At 43.9% G+C, this 21011-nt stretch overlaps 4 protein-coding genes across 6 annotated transcripts; 2 read left to right on the top strand and 2 right to left on the bottom strand.

Annotated features, from left to right (window-relative positions):
- Positions 1–7932: 7932 nt before the first annotated feature.
- On the top strand, positions 7933–11766 carry LOC6601887 (ero1-like protein). Of its 2 annotated transcripts, XR_003409205.1 has the most exons (7): positions 7933–8038; positions 8932–9358; positions 9427–9693; positions 10143–10825; positions 10889–11197; positions 11266–11406; positions 11470–11766. XR_003409205.1 is itself a non-coding variant. In XM_002026900.2 (6 exons), exons 2-6 carry the CDS (start codon positions 9212–9214, stop codon positions 11315–11317), a joined length of 1458 nt encoding a protein of 485 aa, XP_002026936.2. In that variant the 5' UTR covers positions 7933–8038; positions 8932–9211; the 3' UTR covers positions 11318–11766. The 2 variants fall into 2 exon arrangements, 1 of the variants encoding a protein (XP_002026936.2); XM_002026900.2 differs by having other exon boundaries at positions 11266–11766.
- A 231-nt stretch (positions 11767–11997) lies between these two features.
- On the top strand, positions 11998–13229 carry LOC6601888 (cilia- and flagella-associated protein 298). Its single transcript, XM_002026901.1, has 4 exons — positions 11998–12372; positions 12444–12713; positions 12770–12886; positions 13215–13229. Exons 1-4 carry the CDS (start codon positions 11998–12000, stop codon positions 13227–13229), a joined length of 777 nt encoding a protein of 258 aa, XP_002026937.1.
- Positions 13230–13527: 298 nt separating this feature from the next.
- On the bottom strand, positions 13528–16679 carry LOC6601890. Its single transcript, XM_026993583.1, has 7 exons — positions 15643–16679; positions 15356–15566; positions 15002–15086; positions 14739–14941; positions 14493–14659; positions 14133–14427; positions 13528–14061 (listed from the first exon to the last, which is right to left on the bottom strand). The coding sequence occupies exons 1-7, from the start codon at positions 15786–15788 to the stop codon at positions 13594–13596; spliced, it is 1575 nt and encodes a 524-aa protein (XP_026849384.1). The 5' UTR covers positions 15789–16679; the 3' UTR covers positions 13528–13593.
- A 166-nt stretch (positions 16680–16845) lies between these two features.
- LOC6601891 (protein tipE) lies at positions 16846–20939 on the bottom strand. 2 transcript variants are annotated; one of them, XM_026993588.1, is made up of 5 exons: positions 20241–20939; positions 19960–20155; positions 19719–19892; positions 19407–19643; positions 16846–18019 (listed from the first exon to the last, which is right to left on the bottom strand). In XM_026993588.1, the coding sequence occupies exons 1-5, from the start codon at positions 20500–20502 to the stop codon at positions 17974–17976; spliced, it is 915 nt and encodes a 304-aa protein (XP_026849389.1). In that variant the 5' UTR covers positions 20503–20939; the 3' UTR covers positions 16846–17973. The 2 variants fall into 2 exon arrangements, with proteins under 2 accessions (XP_026849389.1, XP_026849388.1); XM_026993587.1 differs by lacking the exon at positions 16846–18019 and adding an exon at positions 18876–18933.
- Positions 20940–21011: the final 72 nt, after the last annotated feature.

The following is a 21011-nucleotide window of genomic DNA, read 5'->3' on the forward strand; positions in this document are numbered from 1 at the left end:
AAGCAGTGGCATTCTTTCAAAACGGAACCGTTTAGTGAATGAAATAGAAAGTACTTAGTGGCAACGAAATGAAATGAAACCTACTCTTCAGATAGAGATCTTTTTAGCGAAAGTGCAGCGCCGCAAGATGCCAACTGTTGGACAATGAAATTGTACACCGGACTCACACACTTCCCCACATCACGTGCGGGTCTGGTCGGGTCGGGTCGGGTCTTCTCGAAGCTTTCTAGGGAAAACCGGAAATTTCCGGGAGGTAGGGCAACAATATATTAATTACGATTCCGGGGCCATATTCCTCATTCTTTCTAGAAAGTGACTGACTTGGATCTTGGTCTTTCGGTTAGCCAAAAACCAATTCTAGCCGCTCCCCACAAGACGTCAAAGGCACACACGTATTTTGGGTCAAGACTGTCTCTCTCTCTCTCTCGCTCTCTCTCTCTCCCTGTCGCTTTGGCAGCTCCCCGTTTTGTGCTTCCCTCATTCTTGCCCCATTCTGTCAGTCACCACGCCTACGCCATCATGAATACCAAGTCCGGCACCAAAACCGATAACTGGGTCAGATGCATAAGGCGCGACGGCGTTAACACCGATACGATCCATTCCGATCCGATCCGATCGTTCCCCCTTCCTACTCTCTCTCTCTCTCTCTGTGTCGCTCTCTGTCTCTCGCTGGAGAGTTTGTTCTTCTTGGGAATCACTTGAAATTCCAGTTGCTGAATTTGAATTTCACACCGTACCGTACCCCACGAAAGAAGAATGAAAGAATGTCTTTCAAAAACAAACAGAAATGCCGATGGAAGAACGGTTAACTTTAACTGTAAACGACACACGCTGGCACACGCACACGAACACGAACACACATGCACAGGCACGATCGGACATCAACATGCAAGTTAACGTACCCAATTCCATTGAGCTCTTATACGAGTTGTAAACAATCTTTGGTTTTCCAAAACGAAAACAATTTCAATCTTGGGCCTCCGCCTAATTGATTTCTAAGATGTACAATCTCAAGCGCCCCCGCCGCAATCCCATTCTTTGACACTCGCCTAAATGGAAAACCAATGTTTGCCCACACCCGGCTTCTCATAAACAATCTCACTCCCGGCTTTCTGCAGATCCTGCACTTTAGGCCTTTTACAGTTCTCTCTTTGGATGACGAAATCTAATACTCGGGATGGCGAAATCAATTGAAATGTTTATAGAAAAACGATTCCCGAAAGGGATCAACGATGCAAAGATCAGAAAGTTCAAATCAGTCTTGATCCAGCAGCGACACCGCAAAGTCTAGCTAAATATTAAGATCGCGCAATCCCTTGGCCCGGAATTCCTTTGTGACCCTCTACTTAAATCTATATCAGTGAAGTTCGAAGTAAAATAAAAACTTTTTAAAAACACAATCCGCTACCGCAGTTGTTTAATTGGCGCCCAACGTGGGGCGACGTTGTCTAAAAAGCACCGAATGATAAAAGTGTTGCGTCGTGCCGAAACCCGAAGGACAATTAATTAATGGAATAAATCCTTCAAAATTAAAAACGCGGAGTGACTGTGTGATATAGATAAAAAAAAGTGAGATAAAAAGGAAACAAACCGGAGCTTAGGGTGTGCAAAAACAAATACAAATACAAATACAAATACAAATACAAATACAAATACAAATACAACGCAAAATACAAATAAAACAAAAAGCTAATCAAGGCAATTCGTAAATACAAAAAAAACCAAAGAAACCCAAAGTTTTTAAAAAAACAAAACCAACAAAACCGACAAAACCAAAATACAAAGAAAGTGAAACGATCAGCGAAGCCAAAGAAGGAAGACCCCCAGAAGACCCAGCTGAGCAAAGAAATTTAAGAAGGAAGACCCGTTCGAAGATCTGCCAAACTAAGAAGGACGACCCCTACCGGATATTTCAAAATGTATGCGAATATACTAATACTGACTTTTGTTATATTGACGACTGCGGAAGTAATTGACTATACGCATAGTGACTATCTATTGCTCAAAGACGACAGAGACGTTTACACTTATGAAACATACGCTGAACTTTTCCATATTACTAATTTGAGTTTTTATAGAGAGATAATTGATAAAGAATCCAAATATGTCAACAAATCAATTAATTCAGACGATGAGTGGGAAATATCAATGGACTTAAGTCTATTAAAATTAATGATTTCAGAATTAGTTCCAAAACGGAAAGAAAGGGGAATAAATGAATTAGGTACCATTTGGAAATGGATAGCAGGCAGCCCTGATCATGACGACTTTTTGAAAATACAAAATAAAGTAAATGAATTAACTGAAAATAATAATAAACAATTTGTAATAAATTCCAAATTTTTCAAAGAAATTGAATTGCTATCAAATTCATTAAAGAATGTCATCTTCAATGAAGAAACGATACTGAGAAAGCATCGTTTAAAATTAATAACTTTTGACCTACTAAATTTAGTTGATACCATAACCCTCTTAAAAGTAAACATTTTCAATACAAAAATTTTAAATAAAAACGAAATAGAGGACATTTATAAGCATGAAAAACATAATGTTGAACTGTCTGATCTGTTGGACATTGCAACGGTTAAAATAATTCGAAATGCAGATTTAATAATCATTTACATAAAATATCCTCAAATTAAAGATATTTGCAAGTTTTACCATGCAAGAGCCATCTCACAAAATGATGGAATGTTAGTTATAAGTGAAAAAGTTTGTGAATGTAAGGAGAAATACTATTTAATGAATAATTTTAAAAGTGAAACTTTTAACAATTACGCACAAATAAATTTAAAGAGTACCTGTTTCACCAATTTACTTAATGGCTTTAAAGCCAACTGCACTAAAAAAAGGGAAAAAAAACAAAGAAATAGACATCATTCAGGATGGTGCCATATTAGTTTCAGGCAAAAATATCGTAGACAATACTACTTTGTTAGGATCGTATCTCCTTATATTCAACAACACAATTGTAATAAATAATATAAGCCACATAAATGATAAGGGTAAAATTCTAAAATATATATCGCATCATAGATATAGCGATTTTGAATTAGTTGATTATATACAATCAAATGATAAGCAATTTTCTTTTGATAATGTTAATATTTTAAATCCCCTTATAACATTAGGTAATACGGCCTTACCATTAACAACATTATTTTTAATCATTTTGATATTGTTAATGTTATTTTACTTCTGCTATAAATTAACCAAATTTGTACTTATTAAATCAATAAGAATACCGTCAGAAGAAATAGTGGAAAGCAACATTCAAATACTGTCAGAAGAAATTAGAGCTCTATCAGAACTTCAAAATGTATCGGGACGAAACATTTAAGAATGGGGGGAGTTAACGTACCCAATTCCATTGAGCTCTTATACGAGTTGTAAACAATCTTTGGTTTTCCAAAACGAAAACAATTTCAATCTTGGGCCTCCGCCTAATTGATTTCTAAGATGTACAATCTCAAGCGCCCCCGCCGCAATCCCATTCTTTGACACTCGCCTAAATGGAAAACCAATGTTTGCCCACACCCGGCTTCTCATAAACAATCTCACTCCCGGCTTTCTGCAGATCCTGCACTTTAGGCCTTTTACAGTTCTCTCTTTGGATGACGAAATCTAATACTCGGGATGGCGAAATCAATTGAAATGTTTATAGAAAAACGATTCCCGAAAGGGATCAACGATGCAAAGATCAGAAAGTTCAAATCAGTCTTGATCCAGCAGCGACACCGCAAAGTCTAGCTAAATATTAAGATCGCGCAATCCCTTGGCCCGGAATTCCTTTGTGACCCTCTACTTAAATCTATATCAGTGAAGTTCGAAGTAAAATAAAAACTTTTTAAAAACACAATCCGCTACCGCAGTTGTTTAATTTGCACATGTATGTACGCATGTGTGTATGTAGGCACGCCTGTCCATCTATCGTAGTTGATTCGGAGCTGCTTTTCAATTTGCAAAGCGATTTTTTCGTTGGTCTCTTTCGTTTTTAGCACTTCCATAAAAGTTACAAAAAAAAGACAAGGCACATAAATACCAAGTACTAGCCAGCCACAGAAGAAGCAGGAGATAACGAAGAAAGGCACCAGAAGATGAAGGAGGAGATGAAGTAGTAGTAGAAGACCACATCAAAGAGGAAGAGGAACCACTCTTCGCCTAAGGCTCGTCGGTTCACGAACAAGTTAAGCGACTTCTACTGCTACTGCTGGCTGCCTCTCTCTCTCTCCGCTTCTTTCTTTCCGAACGTACCATAACGGTATACGCATATGTACATATGTAACTGTGAGCTGGCAGCCAGGAGACAGTCCATATGCAGATGCCGTCACCTTGGAATGCACTTGGAATCCGGCACAAGACACACTCCCACCTGCACCGCACCTGCTGCACCACACGCAAAAGTCCACATCAAGGCACACAAAAAAAAACACACACACATACTCGTATATCACTCACAATGTTTTAAAATTAGAACAGAAGGAGGATCGTACGATCCACGGCAACCGTTGCTTCTTAGTTGTGGACTGGAATGAGAGGCGACGACTGCACCTTGCGAAAGCCAGAAACGATCTGACCAGCGCTCAAGGTTCTCATCGCTGGTAAGCCATAAGAAGCCGAGCTTGGCGCTCAAGCAGGCCGCCAAGGCCAGGCCCAGGCCCCGCGTCCGATCCGATCCGATCCGAGCCGCGGCCACAGCTGGAGAAAGTGTGGAAAAGACAGGCAAAGAGAGCCCAAAAGTTTAAAGAGAAACTATCCACAATCTACCTGGCTCTTCCGTCCGACTCTTATGACCATCACCTGTTTTGTGCTCTCTCTTTCTCTTATGACCGTCCAATCCATCACCTGTTCGAGTGTTAGTGTGAGTGGGCCTACCTGGCCACTCTTTTGTGTGTCCGTGTGTGGCCCATAAAGAAGGATGGCCTGGGATTCGTGTCGATTGGTCGCCCAAATTGCCACTTAAGATCGGGGGTTAACCATTTTGAAGACATTTTTATTAGACACTAGCAATCCCCTACCGCTGCCCTTGCCAAAAAAAGGAACAAGAAAGAAATTGCACCCCCCGGAGTGTGCCTACTTATCGGATTAGCAATTGCGATTCCCGAACCGAGCCGCGGGGAAGGATCGTTACCCAATCATCATTTTTGCGCATTTGCATTCTGCCCGGGACTTAGTTATGCAAATTTCAAGTGCAACAAGATGTTGCACACACACTCGTATGCTAATTTACAGCACATTTTCGCAAGTCACAGCCCTGCAGCCCTTCAGAATACTGATCTGCATCTTGATCTTGGCTTGGGTTCGGGCTTCGGCCTGGGTTTGGCTCTGGCTCTGGATGGAAGAGCTGTTGACGTTTCTCTGTTGTCAAACATTGTAGAATGCAATTATGAGTGCGCGAATCTCTAATGAGCAACTAAGTAGGCAATGCAGATGCTCTCATTTGCATACCGCCTGGGAAAACTGCGTAATCCGATAAGAAGGGGATTTGTGGTTCAGTGGGAAAATGATTTCGAATTATAGTTTGTAGACAAAATAAAGCAGTCACAAAAGAAACTTCAAAGCTTCCAATTGAAAGTCGAATACTTGTATCTCTTAAATTACCGAATCTAAGCCTCTGAGATATGTAGGTATCTTGAGATAAAAGACAACAATTCCCATCCTAGTAATGGCACCTAGTAAACAACATATCCTTGCCGTCTGCCACGCCAACAATCGGGTAAGGTAAGGTAATCAAATGTCTAGGCAAATGAACAGTCTCTGAACAGGCTCTTTCGTTGTCCTTCGATCGCGGATGTTCCCAGGCTCTGGCGCGCATCCTTCGTTTCGGGGCAAAATCTTCTCAAGACGAAACTTCACACGACAGTCTCGGATCGCAATTTGAATAAAACGCTGCATAAAAAAAATTGAAAGTGGTAAAAAAAAGTGAAAAAACTTCCTAAAAAAAAGTCTAGAGGAAAAAAAAGAATTTATCATTCCGTGCGTGCGTGTGTGTGAGAGAGGAGTATTTTATACCTGGAAGAACCGAAGGCAAATAGATAAGGAGACGCTGCCGCTGTCGCTGTCGCTGTCGTTGGTGGTGGTGGTTCGTCCTTCGTCCTGCGTATGCAAATTTGATCGCCCGAGTCCGTGATGATTCCTTTTCAATTTGAACAATGCCGAGGGTCGCCGGATCGCCCTGTCCCCTGGCCACACATGTTTTTGTGTCTGCGTTTTTTCTACATTAATCGTCCTATTTAAAAAAAAAATGATTAAACCCTTTTGCTGCTTCGTTCGGTACATTTTTTTTAAAGATTTTTCCCCGTTTTTGATGCGGCTTGTGTGAGGTTCATCTTTTTTTTGTTGTTTTTTTGCTTAAGTCATCCCGTTGTTGTAATTTCACTTTTTCCGTGAGAACTTTTAGTCGATGTCTTGGGCGAAATTCGAGGAAGAATGAGAGGAGGCAAAGGAACTGGAGATAGCTAAGAATGGGAGACGCTCGACGCTTGATGCTTGAGGTATAATAGAAAGACGATCTTAGACAATATGATCTTTGAATTTGGAGCAGTGCAGCAGTATTAGTATTGGTTTACTCTTGATGTTTTTTAGTCGTGGAAACTCATGAGAGTAAAAACTGAGCTGAGATAAAAAGCAATTTATTGCTAAAGATTTCCTAAAACTAATTCAAACTTAAAAACCAAATCATAGACGCCTTTTCTTGTGGTTACAGTATTTATTTCGTAAAATACAAGACACAATTTATGCTTAAATAATCAAGAGGCCTGCCCTGATCCGAGCTCCGACCCGGCCCCGATCCCGACACCCGACCCCCGACCCCGAACCGGAGCCTGACCCTACCCGCCAGCATCGACAGCAATCTACCCCCCGCGGGGCGATGTACGATGATGATCTTGTGGAGTTGCTGGCACTGGTACTGGCCTGAGATCTGACCGAGTTTCCTCAATTTGCATATCAAGGAGGAACGGAACCCTTGTAAGTTTTAGACAGGGTGCCGTCGACGGGTGCAAGGCCTTGCAAGGGTTCGGTTTGTCATGGGAACAAAAGATGCATTCAGCGTCGAAGAATAGAGGGAATCAATATTTGAGGTAATTAATTAACAGCATCAATATTGAAGAATGGAAACCAACAGCAATATTCACATTTAGCAATCAATTGATTGACAATTCAATCATATCGTGCAATTTGATCAGCGAAAGTCATTTATGATCGTGTTTCAAAGCTAAGGTCCAAAGAATTTCACTTCAAAATTCCCTTTAACTTAAAAAAAGTGAATTTATTTCGTAAGTACGTTTATTGCAACTACAATTGTATTGATTAAATATAACCTCCCTTGCTGTTGATAGGCTTTATTAGATATGAAGTAAAGATATATCCGATTCCGCCCGCTCCTTGTACCTAGAAATTATTTGTTTATTTTAAAGTGTTGAAATGTTCAAGAGCCTCCATAATACATTCCCTAGTCAAACATAATTTTTAGAGTTCCTTTCGTGAGTTATAGCACTCTCTCCAGCTAAATCCAATAGCCATAATAGCCATAGATCATAAGCAGATATGTGATAAACCTTATCAAAATGTAAAACAAGAAAGATTCAAACATACATACACATGTCAAAATAGACATTACAATACACAATGGAGTGGAAATGCTTTCATTCCATAATACAACACGAGTTGTTCAGTTTTGTTTCGTTTCGTTTGGTTCAGATACAATTGTGAAATGAAATTCATGCAAAATATCAATATTTTTGTGTGTTTTCATTAAACTCCAAATCCATTCTTAAATTGAATTCTTCGCAGCTCACAAAAATCGAAGTAGAAATCAACATAGAAAATAATTTACTGTAAGTATTGCAAAATCAAAATTCGAACTAAAATTCAAATACAACGGATGCATGCGCTCTTTTTACAGCGGTCTGGCAGCACTACGATGATTTAGCTATTCGCTCTTTTTACAGCGGTCTGGCAACACTGCGATGATTTAAATTTCGAGGAACTGCCACCTTACCGAAGCACTGCCACCACAATTGCGATTTTCAAATCGGTATGAATCGGGTATCGTAAAACTAGTTAATCTTGTAGAAAATTTACTCATCACGAGGATAAAATTATGTGGGCAGGGCTGAGATTTCTATCTAGTTCGTAATATTCCACGGAATATCAAAGTATAAAGGAACTTGAATTCGTCAGTATATTTACGGTATATTTTAAAATGAGCCGGTATGTTTTGGTATATTTCTGAGGGTCGGGCGGTATATCTTAACCAGATATCCGCGGTCACACTAATTTTCTTGCCGCCACGTCTAGCTTACACACCTCTCAATTTTTTTACTTTTCATAGTTTTTCTAGTATTTTCCAGTATATTTTAAGACGCGCCATGGACCTCACCCTCTTGTCCTATGCACCAATGTTGAAACCGTGTAGAAGTGCCACCTAGAGCCATGTCCAGGCTACATCGAACACTAATTAGTGATCAGAATCGAATTCGTTATCGTTTGCCATCAAAATCTCAATTTTTTTAATGGCGGCTATAAAGGCATGTCCAAAAAGTGGATAACGGAGGTTTTTCACACTGGCGCTTCCATGGGCTACAGTTTTTGAAACTTGTACCTTTCTGCTTCATGTGTCGCCTTTGTTAATTACATGAAAATTTAGTTCAAATGTGGGAAATGTGTAGTTAGCGTGTAGTTACTATGTAAGGAAATTCATTTAGTGGAAATTGTTGTTGACCGGTTTTGCTTAAACCTTATTTTATAAACAATCCAAACAGATGAGAACCTAAAGTTAACTAGTCTTGTAGGAAATTGATGTAATAATCGGATAAAATTATGAGTTCAGACCCTCAGGTCTTAGTTAGCTAGTTATATTCCACGGAATACCCAAAACGAGGAATATGATGCAACTTGAATTCAAATAATTCGTCAGTATATTTACAGTATATCAAAATATTCATATTCGTGCCCCAACCACTCAAGTGCCAAAAATACCAAAAACAATCAAAGTCAAGTAAAATTAAATCCAAAAATGTTGATACGTAAATATTCGCCAGATTTGTGAAATTGACAACAACAAAAGCAACAAAATCTCTGAATACTCGACTCTGACGGCATTGCGCATTTCCATTCGGGGAATCACTTGCGCTTCGTCGGCGAACAGAAGAAGAACAGGTTGCACGCAACAGTAGAAACAGCAGCAGCGATAAAAACAATAGGAAAAATGTCTGCGAGAGGTACACGACAAGTGCAGCGCAATCTGTGGGCCTCGCTCCTGGCGCTCCTGGTGATCCTGTACTGGGCAGATCCCACGGGCGGCTACTTTGCCGCCCTTGACGAGACCGAAACGAACAAAAACTGCTTCTGCGAGGTAAGTGACAGGCCGCAGCCGCTTCGCTTCACTCAGGCATGAAACTTTCTCATTTCCCACACACAAAGTTGGAGGGGTCCATCAACGATTGCAGCTGCGATGTCGACACTGTGGATCACTTCAACAACATGAAGATCTTTCCCCGCCTCCAGTCGCTGCTCGTGAAGAACTTCTTCAGGTTCTACAAGGTGAACCTCAGACAGGAATGCCCTTTTTGGCCAGACGACAGTCGCTGTGCTATACGCTTCTGTCAAGTGGAGAATTGCGAGGAGCAGGCCATACCACAGGGCATCAAGGACAAGGGTGAACACAAAGAGAAAGCTGCCGCATTCAAGGTAAGATAGAGATGGGCGTTTACCCTGAATTCCCCGCCGGAAAGAGAGAGCGCGCGCTATCAATCTGCGCGTCTTATCAGAGAGCAGTCGTTCTTTTTGTTGAAGTTGGAGTACGACACTCCCCTCCCTCCCTCACTATCTGCAACGCTCAATAGGTTGGCAAGTGATTTATACACATTCCACATTCCACGTAATCTCCCATTGTCTCAAGGGCGTAAATCTTCGCGCACAATGATGTGGTCATATTTTGGTAGCATTGCTGACGTGTTCTTGCTGCCCTGCCCATTCATCCGCCCCCTTTTTGATTGCAGTTCAATGTTGTTTACCTTTTGTTCTCCATCACACCTCACTTACAATCGGAGCACAATTGGAACTGCTTCTGTTTGCACAGTTGCCAAATGGTTTACCTGTTGACTGACTTCCTCCTCATCTTTGATTTTTTTTTTCAGTATTCACGCGAGGCACAATCGGCCAACGGCTGCTCGGATGCCGAGGACTTTGACAGCGCCCTGGGTTTCCTGGACACGAGCATCAGTGATCAGGCGCACCGGGAATTCGAGCTGTGGGCGAAACATGACGAGGCTGAAGAGGATTTCTGCATAGTCGATGACCACGAGGAGGGCTCGCAGTATGTCGATCTGCTGCTCAATCCGGAGCGGTACACCGGCTACCGGGGAGAGTCAGCCCACCGCATCTGGAAGAGCATCTACCTGGAGAATTGCTTTGGTGGCAACAACGAGACGGCAAACAAGTTCTCCAACTATGTCCCGCACTTGGATCTGCGGAATGTGTGCCTGGAGCAGCGCGCCTTCTACCGCATCATCTCGGGACTGCACTCCAGCATCAACATCCACCTGTGCTCCAAGTACCTTCTGTCCGAATCGAAAGATTTCCTGGATCCGCAGGGCATCTGGGGGCCCAATGCCCAGGAGTTCAAGCGTCGTTTCAGCCCAGAGACAACTGGCGGCGAGGGTCCACACTGGCTGCGAAATCTGTACTTCATTTACCTGGTGGAGCTGCGGGCCCTGGCCAAGGCAGCGCCCTATCTGCGTCGCGAGGATTACTACACGGGCATTGCCGAGGAGGATGACGAGGTGAAGCTGGCCATCAATGACCTTCTCAGCGTCATAGAGTGAGTACATGAATACTCTTCCGGAGATTCTGTTCTGGGACATTACTAATCAAAAATGCACAGATCCTTCCAGTCGCACTTCGATGAGAATGCTCTGTTCAGCAGCGGCATCGCCTCGATCAAGTTCAAGAGCGACTACAAAGAGAAGTTTCGCAACATATCCAGAATCATGAGCTGTGTGGGATGCGACAAGTGCAAGCTGTGGGGCAAGCTGCAGACCCAGGGCCTGGGCACTGCCCTCAAGATCCTCTACTCGGAGAAGCTCAATCTGGCCACTGAGAGCGGTCTGTGGGACAGGCCGCACATCGAGGCGGATCCCATCTTCAGACTATCGCGTCCGGAGATTGTTGCTCTCTTCAATGCCTTCGGCAGGTGCGTCCAAGCTTAGCAAACGTTGCCTGATCCATCCAATCTAATGGTACTGGACTTCTTCTTTGCAGATTATCAAACAGCATATACGAGATGGAAAACTTCCGACGAGTGCTGAGATAACCCGGCAATGAAGAGCCCTCAAGGCGGCATCAGTCACATTCAGTTCCCCGGAGCAGCTCGGCCCCGATGCTCGACTGTCTATCTAATTTGTACGCACATATTTGGGGCTGTATTTTTTGGATCTTGGTAACGATTTCCCCTTCCCCCAATAGACACCCAAACACTTGAAGGCCTAGCAGAGAGGCTATTGCATCCGGGAAAGCGGCATGACATCCTTGTAAATAATATTAATTACCCCTAGGCTACTTGTACTTTACTGCACTTTACCCGGCCCGACACGACCCAATCGAACAGATGCACGGAGGACAGACAGGTGTTTACCATAAGTTAGAATATATTATTTATTGTGGCAGAAGGAGACTCAAACAAAACGCATTGTGCAATAGCTCGACCGCGAAAGACACGAAAATAAATGTGAGAAATGTGAGAAAGATCGATGTTTACCCCAACCGCCACCCTTGGCCTTGTTTTTGTTGTTGTTTGTGTGTTTGTGGAACACGTCACCAGGGAGCTGGGGCATAGCAACCGACTTGTTTGCCTTTGCAACAACTGTCATCTCCAGACATGGATATATCTACATATATATTTGTGACATTCATCGATTGATCGGGTCAGAAGCCGGCTGTACTTACTTACAACAAATTTTATTATTTGTGTGAATAAATATTTCCTCTCTAAAAATGGTTGTCTTAAAAGTGAAACGCGGCGACGAAACGCTCTTTCTGTACGAGACTAACGTGGGCGAGAAGACCGACTCGGTTATTCGTGATCTGGTGGCCATCTACAACGGTCAGCTAAAGGTGCAGCGCGTTTGCATGGAAATTGAGGAGCTGGCCGAGCACGGCACCATGCTGCCCAGTGAAATGATTGGCCTCAACGACGATCAGATCGAGGAGCTCAAGCTTAAGGATATCTGGGCGGACAAGTGCATCCCTTCCGGAGGGTTCACCTTCAACAAGGATCCGATGTTGCGCCGCAACGGGCAGCAGCCCAACGAGGCCATGGGCAAGGTCCTGGCCAATACCATAACCGAAGCTAAGGCCATGATAGATAAGGTAACATCTAACAGCATCATTTTTAGTGGCTCCATTCCGATATAACTGGAATCTGATCCGTTACCCCACAGAACCTGGCCAAGTCCTCAAAGACTCTGTCCCTGAAGGCGGTTCAGGAGGCAATCAATCTGCTGCGTGGTGCCGTGACCATCGTGTACCCCATGCAGCTGCCACCGCACGACACCATACGCATGGAGTTCACCAACACCGAGGATCTGAGTGGTACTCAGGCCTCCAAGGAGGTCATCGAGCCATCCAAGGCTCAGCTCTGGTTCGCCGGCCGGCAGATATTCATGGGAAAGCTACTCAAGGACTACTTGGGCAACAATGACAAGACCAAGGTGAGGCGTCCCTGGTCATCGTCATAGACCCATTATCTTAACCAATCTCCATTTAGGTGGTGGTCAAGCTCAATCAGTTGGGCGAGGGCCCACCGGGCCGCGAGGCTGTCATCTCCGAGCAGATGCGTCGCCAGATGATGGCTGACTCCTTCCGCCGCCAGGAGGAGCTCAAGGTAAGAGCAATTTTCATTTTGTATAGGATTTCAAATTGCTTTTTATTAGCTATTTGCTATATAATAGTATATGTATCTACGCGTACGTACTCCCCAGAGTGTATATATTTAGGCAATCAAATCGAAACTAGTTAGCTAGTTAAAGAAAAGTCTGGGGAAGATTTCCCTCCTTGGTCTGTTCTGGCTTTCTCATAAAGTAAACAGTTCCGCCCGCAAATGGGAGCTACTAGATCTGTTCCTAGTCCCTGGTTCCTGGTTCCTGACTGGTACAGCAGATGTCGGGTTGGTGGGTCGTGGTGTACATTTAAATTCCATTCGTGTCTTTTAGATGTCGCTCCTCTAAGGCCACAACTACTGGCACCGCACCGGATCCATTTGCGAGCTTCGGTTTTAAGTGGTATTTTTCTTAGTGGGGGGAGTTGTCAGGTAAATAAAGCTCTTGTTCCTTCGATCCGTTTGGATCTATATATATATATAAGTACAAGTACATGTGCGTTTCCTCTATGTATATGTATCTGTATGTATCCGAGAAAAGCCAAGGTCCGTTCCCGTCCCATTCTGTTCTGTTCTGTTCTGTTTGGGTTCCTACAGACGTTGTATAAATGCGCCGAATATAATCTAATCGAATCTTCAGTTCCCCCATTAAGTTTTGGTGCTGTTTTCTATGCGGATCCAAGCATGGATGCAGTTCCCATCGATGTCCATCCTTAGAGTATAACCAGCGGCTTCTCGGGCACATCGCACTTGGCTGCCTTCTCTTGGTCCTCGTCAAAGTTCTGCTCACTCGTGTTTGAGTCCCCAGTGGGGCTGAGTGGTATCAGCGACTTGGTGCTGCCAATCATCTCGTGGCTGTCGAGCGGCAGAACTCCAATGTCCTCCAGCTCCTGGCCGCCCACTGCCTGGTGCTCCAGGTCCACCACATCGTCATCCGTGTCGTACATTTGCTCGGGTTGCTTGCCCGCTGGTCCTGCGGCAAACACATCATCGTCCGACTCATCGCCGGCGCAGACGCAGCGCATCTTGGCATCGTCGCCCACCTTGACGGACTTGGTGATGATGCAGAGGGAGATGGAGGAGACCACAAACAGCACGATGGGCACAATCAGCGAGACCACCAACTCCCTGTACACCTTATCCAGATCGTAGCGTGCCACCACAAACTCCACGTTCGCATCCTGCAATGAGGAAAGCAAAACCCTGAGCTCCAGTATCAGCTTACACAGACAGTGGAGGGGGCGGGACCCACCTTGTTGTAGTAGCACTGATAGCGTGACTGGGCGGTGTTGTTGTCCCCATCGTTGCCATAGCGAGCCACAAAGTCCTTGCACTCGCCCCGGAGCGTATTCACGCAGCCCTCGAGGTTGATGTACAGTTTCTTCCAGTTGTAAATGGTTAGATTTGCCTGGTTCGGCAGGTATCGCTGCTCGGGATCCACGGCCCTGGTGCTGTTCTCATAGATGGCCCAGAACTGGGTGAAGTTCATGAAGGGAGCTGGCAGCGTATCGTGCTCTAGGAGGGTGCCATTCAGGCAGTCTGTGGCACTGTCGCAAAGAGGAAAGCTTTAGTTTCGACTACAATTCAAGGATGAGGGAGCGTGTGCACTCACCTGATGCGATGCTCGGACTCGCGGGTGACTGTGGCGCAGTTGGTCAACAGGTTGCCATCGTCCTCCTTCCAAATTTCAATGGGATCGATGCGCACGCCGTGCTCCGAGCCACGTGCCTGATTAAATGCTACCGCATTCTCGCAGTCCGCTGCTATGAGATTATCCTCCTAAAAGGAAAGGCAAGCCATCAGCATAGGGTATACTCGTATGTAGAGGGTGATCGGTGATCAGGGATCCCCCACTCACATGCATTATGAGCACGTTGACTTTGGTCGTGGTTATCTTGGAGCAGTAGCGATCGCAATCGAAGGGCTTCTTGATCTTCGTGCAGTGAACGCCGTGGCACTCGAAGAACCCATTCAGCTTGGTGTTGTCCTTGGCAGAGTTTATCGTGGGCCCATCGGCCTTGTGATGGCACAGAAAGAACTCGGACATGTTCTTGCAGTGACCTAAGGAGTAGAGTAGATGCTTGTTGGATGTGTCTGTGTGTGTCGTGTCTCTCTACTTGCCATTGGAGCAGTTGAATACACCGCGAATGTTATTGCAGGCGGTGCCGTTGTTGCAGTTGAATTTGTTCAGGCGACTCATGTCAATCTGGGGACGAAGAACAGACACGAAAACAGATAGAAACTTAATGGGGGCCCATTCAATGATCGTAAAAGTCATTCGAGGCGCCAGTTGTCCATTAAAGCCGAGGGCCAAATACTCGAAATGCCTCCACATCGTCGCAGGAGCCACCGCAAGTGAGGTCACAAGTGTGGCCACAAGTGAGTCACCCTCCCACTCTCTCAGTGTGTGTCCAAGACGATGACGTCTTCGGCTGAGTGCTGCCTGCGTGGGAACTACTTTTGAGCACTACTTACCATGGCACAGGAGGTGTTGGTCACCCGCGTGCAGTTGTTCAGCTGGATGTCCGTGCCATTCCGACGGACCACAGAGTGTATCTGAGGACAGAAGCCACTGGTCCGGGTCAGACACCATTCGCCGCACGATGCCCAGGGGCAGTTGTTGGGCATCTGACGGTCGACGGTCTGGCACATGACCGGATCCAACTCGAAGCCGGACTTGAAGGCCCTGCAAGGGATTAAGATTGAGTCATCGGTTAAAGATAGACCCTACAACCGGGTGGGGAGAGCTCTCTGTGTCTTACTTCATGGACGGCGAATAGATGGCCACGCTGAGATAGACGATGGACACGCAGGAGAGCACCATCGTCAGCTGGCAGAGGCAAATGGCACGACAGATGCGCTTGTCCTGCTCGGGAATGAGGCGCGGCTTGTTCTTGCGTCGCGCCATTCTGCGGAGCTGGGTCCCTGTTTTCTGGCAGTGGGTCTGGCTAATGCGCTTCCTCTAGATTGTCTGCTAATTTACGACTTGTTGATTTTGGTGGCCCACTTTCCGCGTGGGACACTACCGGGACACTACCTACCCTACTTTTCAAGGTGATTCTCGTTTGGTTTTTCTGGACTGGGGCCTGGCTGGTGTTTGGATGGGTTTTTGGTTGCTTGGCGTTGGACTGGTGGAGTGGTGGTGGGCTGGTGGTGTGGAGGGGGGGGGGGGGGTTGTGTATGTTGTTCTATTTTTGTGTGAAGCTTTTGAAGTTTACTTGAAACTGGACGAGGATTGGGATGAGATGTGTGTGTGGTTGGATGGATGGATGGAGTGTTGTTTTTGGGGACTTTTTGTGGGGTTTCTTTTCCACTGGCTTCACTTTGACCGCGACCCGAAGATGATTTGTCTTTAGGGGGGGGATGGGGCCACAGACGGAGCGCAGATCCTTCCACGTCCGCTCCTTGTGCGTGCTCGTACGAAACTGAAATCCTGACTCTGGATCCCGACAGAGTCTCCCGGAGCGGCGCGGAGGCAGGGCACGCCAGGGCTGCAGGAGGACACTGCGCACTTTTACTTTTTTTCGAAAGGAAAGCGAAAGTGAAAGCCACAACGGGATGGTGCGGTGTGGACTGGGACTAGGACTGGGGCAGCAGGGATGGAGACAGCTCAACAAATGGTTCCAGGTCCTGCCACGACGCCTGCGCCGGGGAGAGGGAGAGCTCTTGAGCTCTGTCTCTGGCCTTATTTATCCTTCCTCTATTCTCTCCTTTCTCTCTCACTCTCTCTCTCTCTTTCCACCACATTCGAAAAGAAAACATTTCTCATTTAGCATTTCTCCACGTTTTTGGTTTTTTTTAAAGCGTTTTGCTTCTTGTTTTTTTTTTGTGTGTGTAATTATTTATTAAATAGGCCGTTAGCTGGTTTAATTTGTTTATTGATAAAGACACGTTAAGTAAAAAATTTTTAATCATTTTGCATTCAAATTTGTTTTGGTTGTTCTTCTGCTTTTGTTTAGTTTTTGGTTTTTTTTGGTTTTGTTTTTTGTTTTGTATGATTTAAAAAAATTCTCATAAGCAACGTGCGTTTTATCGGTTCTGCTAAGCTATATGTATATGTATATATATATATATCTATGTATATATACATATATATGTATGTATGTATTGCTATAATTCATTAGATGTTCGTTTTTACATAAGAGTTTTTAAAACTATTTCAAAAATGTTTGAGAGTGTGTATGTGTGTACTTTTTGGAGTGAGAAATTTGGTTCTTCTGCTTGAACTCTTGGATTGTATCTTGTACGAGTATCTTGTGATAAATCTATCATCTATCATGCCAACATCTTCTCTACGAACCTTCATCTTAGCGGACTCGGACTCGGTTCCCTAACAATTGGTTTGATTGGTTTGGTTTGGTTTTTCTTTTTCTCTTCATCTTCGTTTTCGTTTGCCATGTTTTGTTTTCATTATCATTTTTAGTTAGTTTTTACGAATTTACTTAATATTTTTATGACTACTATCACAATTTGTTGAAAACAAGCGATTCTTTAATTGGTATTTGGTATTATCATTCTGTAAATCGAAGTCGAGAGTCGAGCAATCATAGAGCGGAGCATCGTCCACACCAAAAGCCAAAGTTCTAAAGTTATACAGGACAGTACAGTGCAGTACAGTATTTTGAAACAAGGATCTTCTTCTATATAGTACGAATAAAGTATTATTGCATGGCTTGATGGCTAAGATGGGATGTGAATTGTAGAGCGCAAAAGTTTCGAATAAAATATATATTTATACATATATGCAAGTGGAAAAGGTTATCGTTATCGTTATCGGTATCGCTATCGCTATCCTTCCTTCCTTCCTCCGACGATGCTCCGCTGGCAATTTATAATTATTATTTTTTGTACGAGTACTTCATATATATGTATGTATGTATGTATGTATGTATATCGTCCGATTTGTGAGTTGGCAGATGGTAAATGGAATTTCTCTATCGATCGATTCATATATGTATTGTATGTTTTTATATCTATTTAATATAAGCTATGTGTGTGTGTGTGTGTGGGTGTGTTTGTGATACAGACTACAAAGTTGAGTTCGCTATTTGTTTAGGGGCTTTAGCTTTAGCTTTAGCTAATTTGTATTTTTGCTAGTATTCCATATCATCATCTTCGTCACTGTGACACAGAAGTTTGCTAGAATTGGAACATCGGGTTGAAACAAAGTTCTTAATCAATTCTAGTCAGAGTTTGGTTTAGTGATAGTATAAGCGATAAATATAGTAAGAGTATATGTTCTGTATACATATATATATACGGGGATCGGATCATGCCATACAATACAAATATTTTCTATAATCAAAAGCGGTTCAAACGAAAAGCATGCACAAAAAAGGCCTGGCTGATGCCGTCTCTTCTTATGCGTAATATCAGTTTAATTAAATAGGAGAAATATTCGATATGTATACGAGTACGAGTATATATATAGGCATGTAATAGTTTAAGAATTAGTAAATAGAAAAAAAGGTATATGCTGGGGGCGTGTGGGTTAACCTGAAAGAAACCTCATGTAAATTCATTTTTTGTTTTGTTTGTTTTTTGTAAAGTTAAAGCTACAGACTACAAAAATACACGAGTGTATTTTGAGTGAATATATTTGATATACATATGTATGTATGTATGTGGTATACAGATTACGAAATTCCTTTCAATTTGATCGGGCTTTTGTGCTCTGTGTGTGTGTATATGTGTGTGTGTGTGTGTGTGTGGAGAGGGCTCCTTGAGAGGTGCTAAGGACTAAGTCTACAATTGGGGGAAATGCAGTAATTGCTAAGGACACTTCAGAGTAACGTTAATTCGGTTCGGGGTTTCTCTTTGGTTAATTATGGTTGCTGTTGTGGGTCTACGACAAGCGATAACTGGGTGCCAGAGATATATATGCATGTACATATAACTTTTTGATTTCAGCATTTCATCGCACTTAACCTATCACAATACATTTGGGGGGGTATTAACAATCAACAATCAAAGATCAACGATCAGATCTCATATTTCAAAATACATTCAAGGACAACGACTTTTCCGTATTACATTTCATGCAGTTAACGATCCTGTAAGTAATATAGAAGTAATAAAGAGAAGAAGAACGAAAGAACCCATGAATTACAGGCTGGGGATTGGCGGGTTGGGAGGGTTTGAGATGTAAAAAAACAGAAAATATACAAAAGTTACAATCAGTACATTACAATTTCTGATTTTTGGGTATGATTCAACTTATGGTTTAGGCCAATAGCTTAACAAAAGTATAATTTACATTCATAAACGTAGGAGAGAGAAGAGTACAGCATAGAGCATACAGCATACGGCATACAGCATACAGCACGATCTTTGACAATATGTAGTATCTTCGTACAAGGCACAATGAAGGAGTGTAGTGTGTGGTTTCTACTACAGTACGACAGTATACAGTATACAGAAGTCGAATCGCAAACATATGTATGAATGAAAACAAGATGCTGGACAGGAGATGCAGATGCAGCGTCTGGTGGTTGCTTGGTTGGTTGTTTGTTGGAATTGAACTCACTCTTCCTTGGTTGGGAACTTCTCGGCGTAGACCCGCGAGGACTTATTGCAGGCCTTCTCGCAGCAGGGGCAGTACCAGTAGCTCAGCACCCCGATGGAGATGGCGAAGAGCACATTCGGTATGATCAGCGATAGGATCAGATGGTACAGATTGTTCTCCCACGAGTAGCGGCCGATAACCACCTCTGGATAGGCACGGCTGTAGTAGCAGGGGAACGGCTCCCCAATATGAGAGAAGCTACCATCAAATCGAAAGAAATGTTACCATTTAATTGCGTATAAACTCATTTACTTAATCCAACTGAAAGCTTACCCATACTGCCTGGCAAAGACGCTGCAGTTGGTCGTGGGCGGGTACCCGCAGCCCTCGGAGTTAATCAGAAACTTTGTATAGCTAACATCCCAGTTGACGGTGTCCAGGTCCCGGGGATTTCGCTCCCAGTCGCTGTACGGGATGCGCGTATAGTTGACAAACAACTGATGGCACCTGGTACATGGAATCGATATGGAATCAGAATCGATTGGATTACAATAGGTCTACTCTTCTCACTTACTTGGTGAGTGATGAGGTGCAGCCCTCGCGACAGGAGCTCCAGCTGCAGTTCTTGATGCCCTCCGCATAGATGTGATCGATCACAATGCAGGTCACGGGCACTGGATCGTAGTCGGCAATGATCGTTGAGATGGCGGGATCCACTACGAAGGGTATCAGGAAGAGGAATGTGAACACCGACAAAATGGCAGTTGTACCTGGAAGACAGAAAGAAAGAACCATCCATCAGACGTGAATAGGGAATGTGCATATGTACATATAGGGGATTGTGTTTTATCTTACCAAGGCACACGGAGGTATAGAACTTCGCCTTCTCGAGTAGTGTGTCGATTTCGATCTCCTCGCGCTTGGCCTTGATGGCGTCCACGCAGCCGCGGCCCGGCCTAACCGGTGACTGGCAGGAGGAGCGTATCGATCCCGCCACCGAGCCCGATCTGCTGCTGCTGCTGTTCAGGCTAATCTTGCTGGCGGAGAGCGTCTGTGCCGAGAGCGTGGGACTCGTCGGCATCGACGTTGTCGTTGTCAGGGTGGAGCTCTTCTTCATTCTGATTCTCTGTGCTCTCTGTGTTGTGCGTGTTCTGTGTGTGGTTTCGTGTGATTTCTTAGATTTTAGGATCAGTAAAAGCTTTTAAAATGAACACCGCTAACAATTCTACACTCTTTCTTTATCTCTATCTCCTTGTCTCTTTATCCCTTCCCCGCGTACCCGCTTCTGCCTTCTCCTTTCTACTGTGAATGTGGGTTAGCTTACGTCTCTATATCTCGTCTATCGATGTCTCTCGCTCTGCTCTTTTCCTATTTGCCTTATTTTTGTAGAGCCGAAAAGGAAAAAGGTGTCTTCGTTTTTTCGTTTAAATCTAATTGGAACCTCCTTTTGGGGCGGGGGAGAGAAGGCGGCGGTTCCGTTCCTTCTTCTTGTATATTGATTAAGTTATCTAAATTTATTTTATTATTATTCTGTTTTCGGTTTTCGGTTTTAGGTTTCTTTTTCTTTTTCTGCTTTTGGTTTAGGGTTAACTTTTGCTTCGTCTTCGTTTTCGTTTTCGTCTTCGA

The sequence above is a fragment of the Drosophila persimilis genome, unplaced genomic scaffold, assembly GCF_003286085.1.
Source record: "Drosophila persimilis strain 14011-0111.01,24,50 unplaced genomic scaffold, DperRS2 tig00000856-arrow-arrow-pilon, whole genome shotgun sequence".
In the NCBI taxonomy this organism is placed as follows: domain Eukaryota; kingdom Metazoa; phylum Arthropoda; class Insecta; order Diptera; family Drosophilidae; genus Drosophila; species Drosophila persimilis.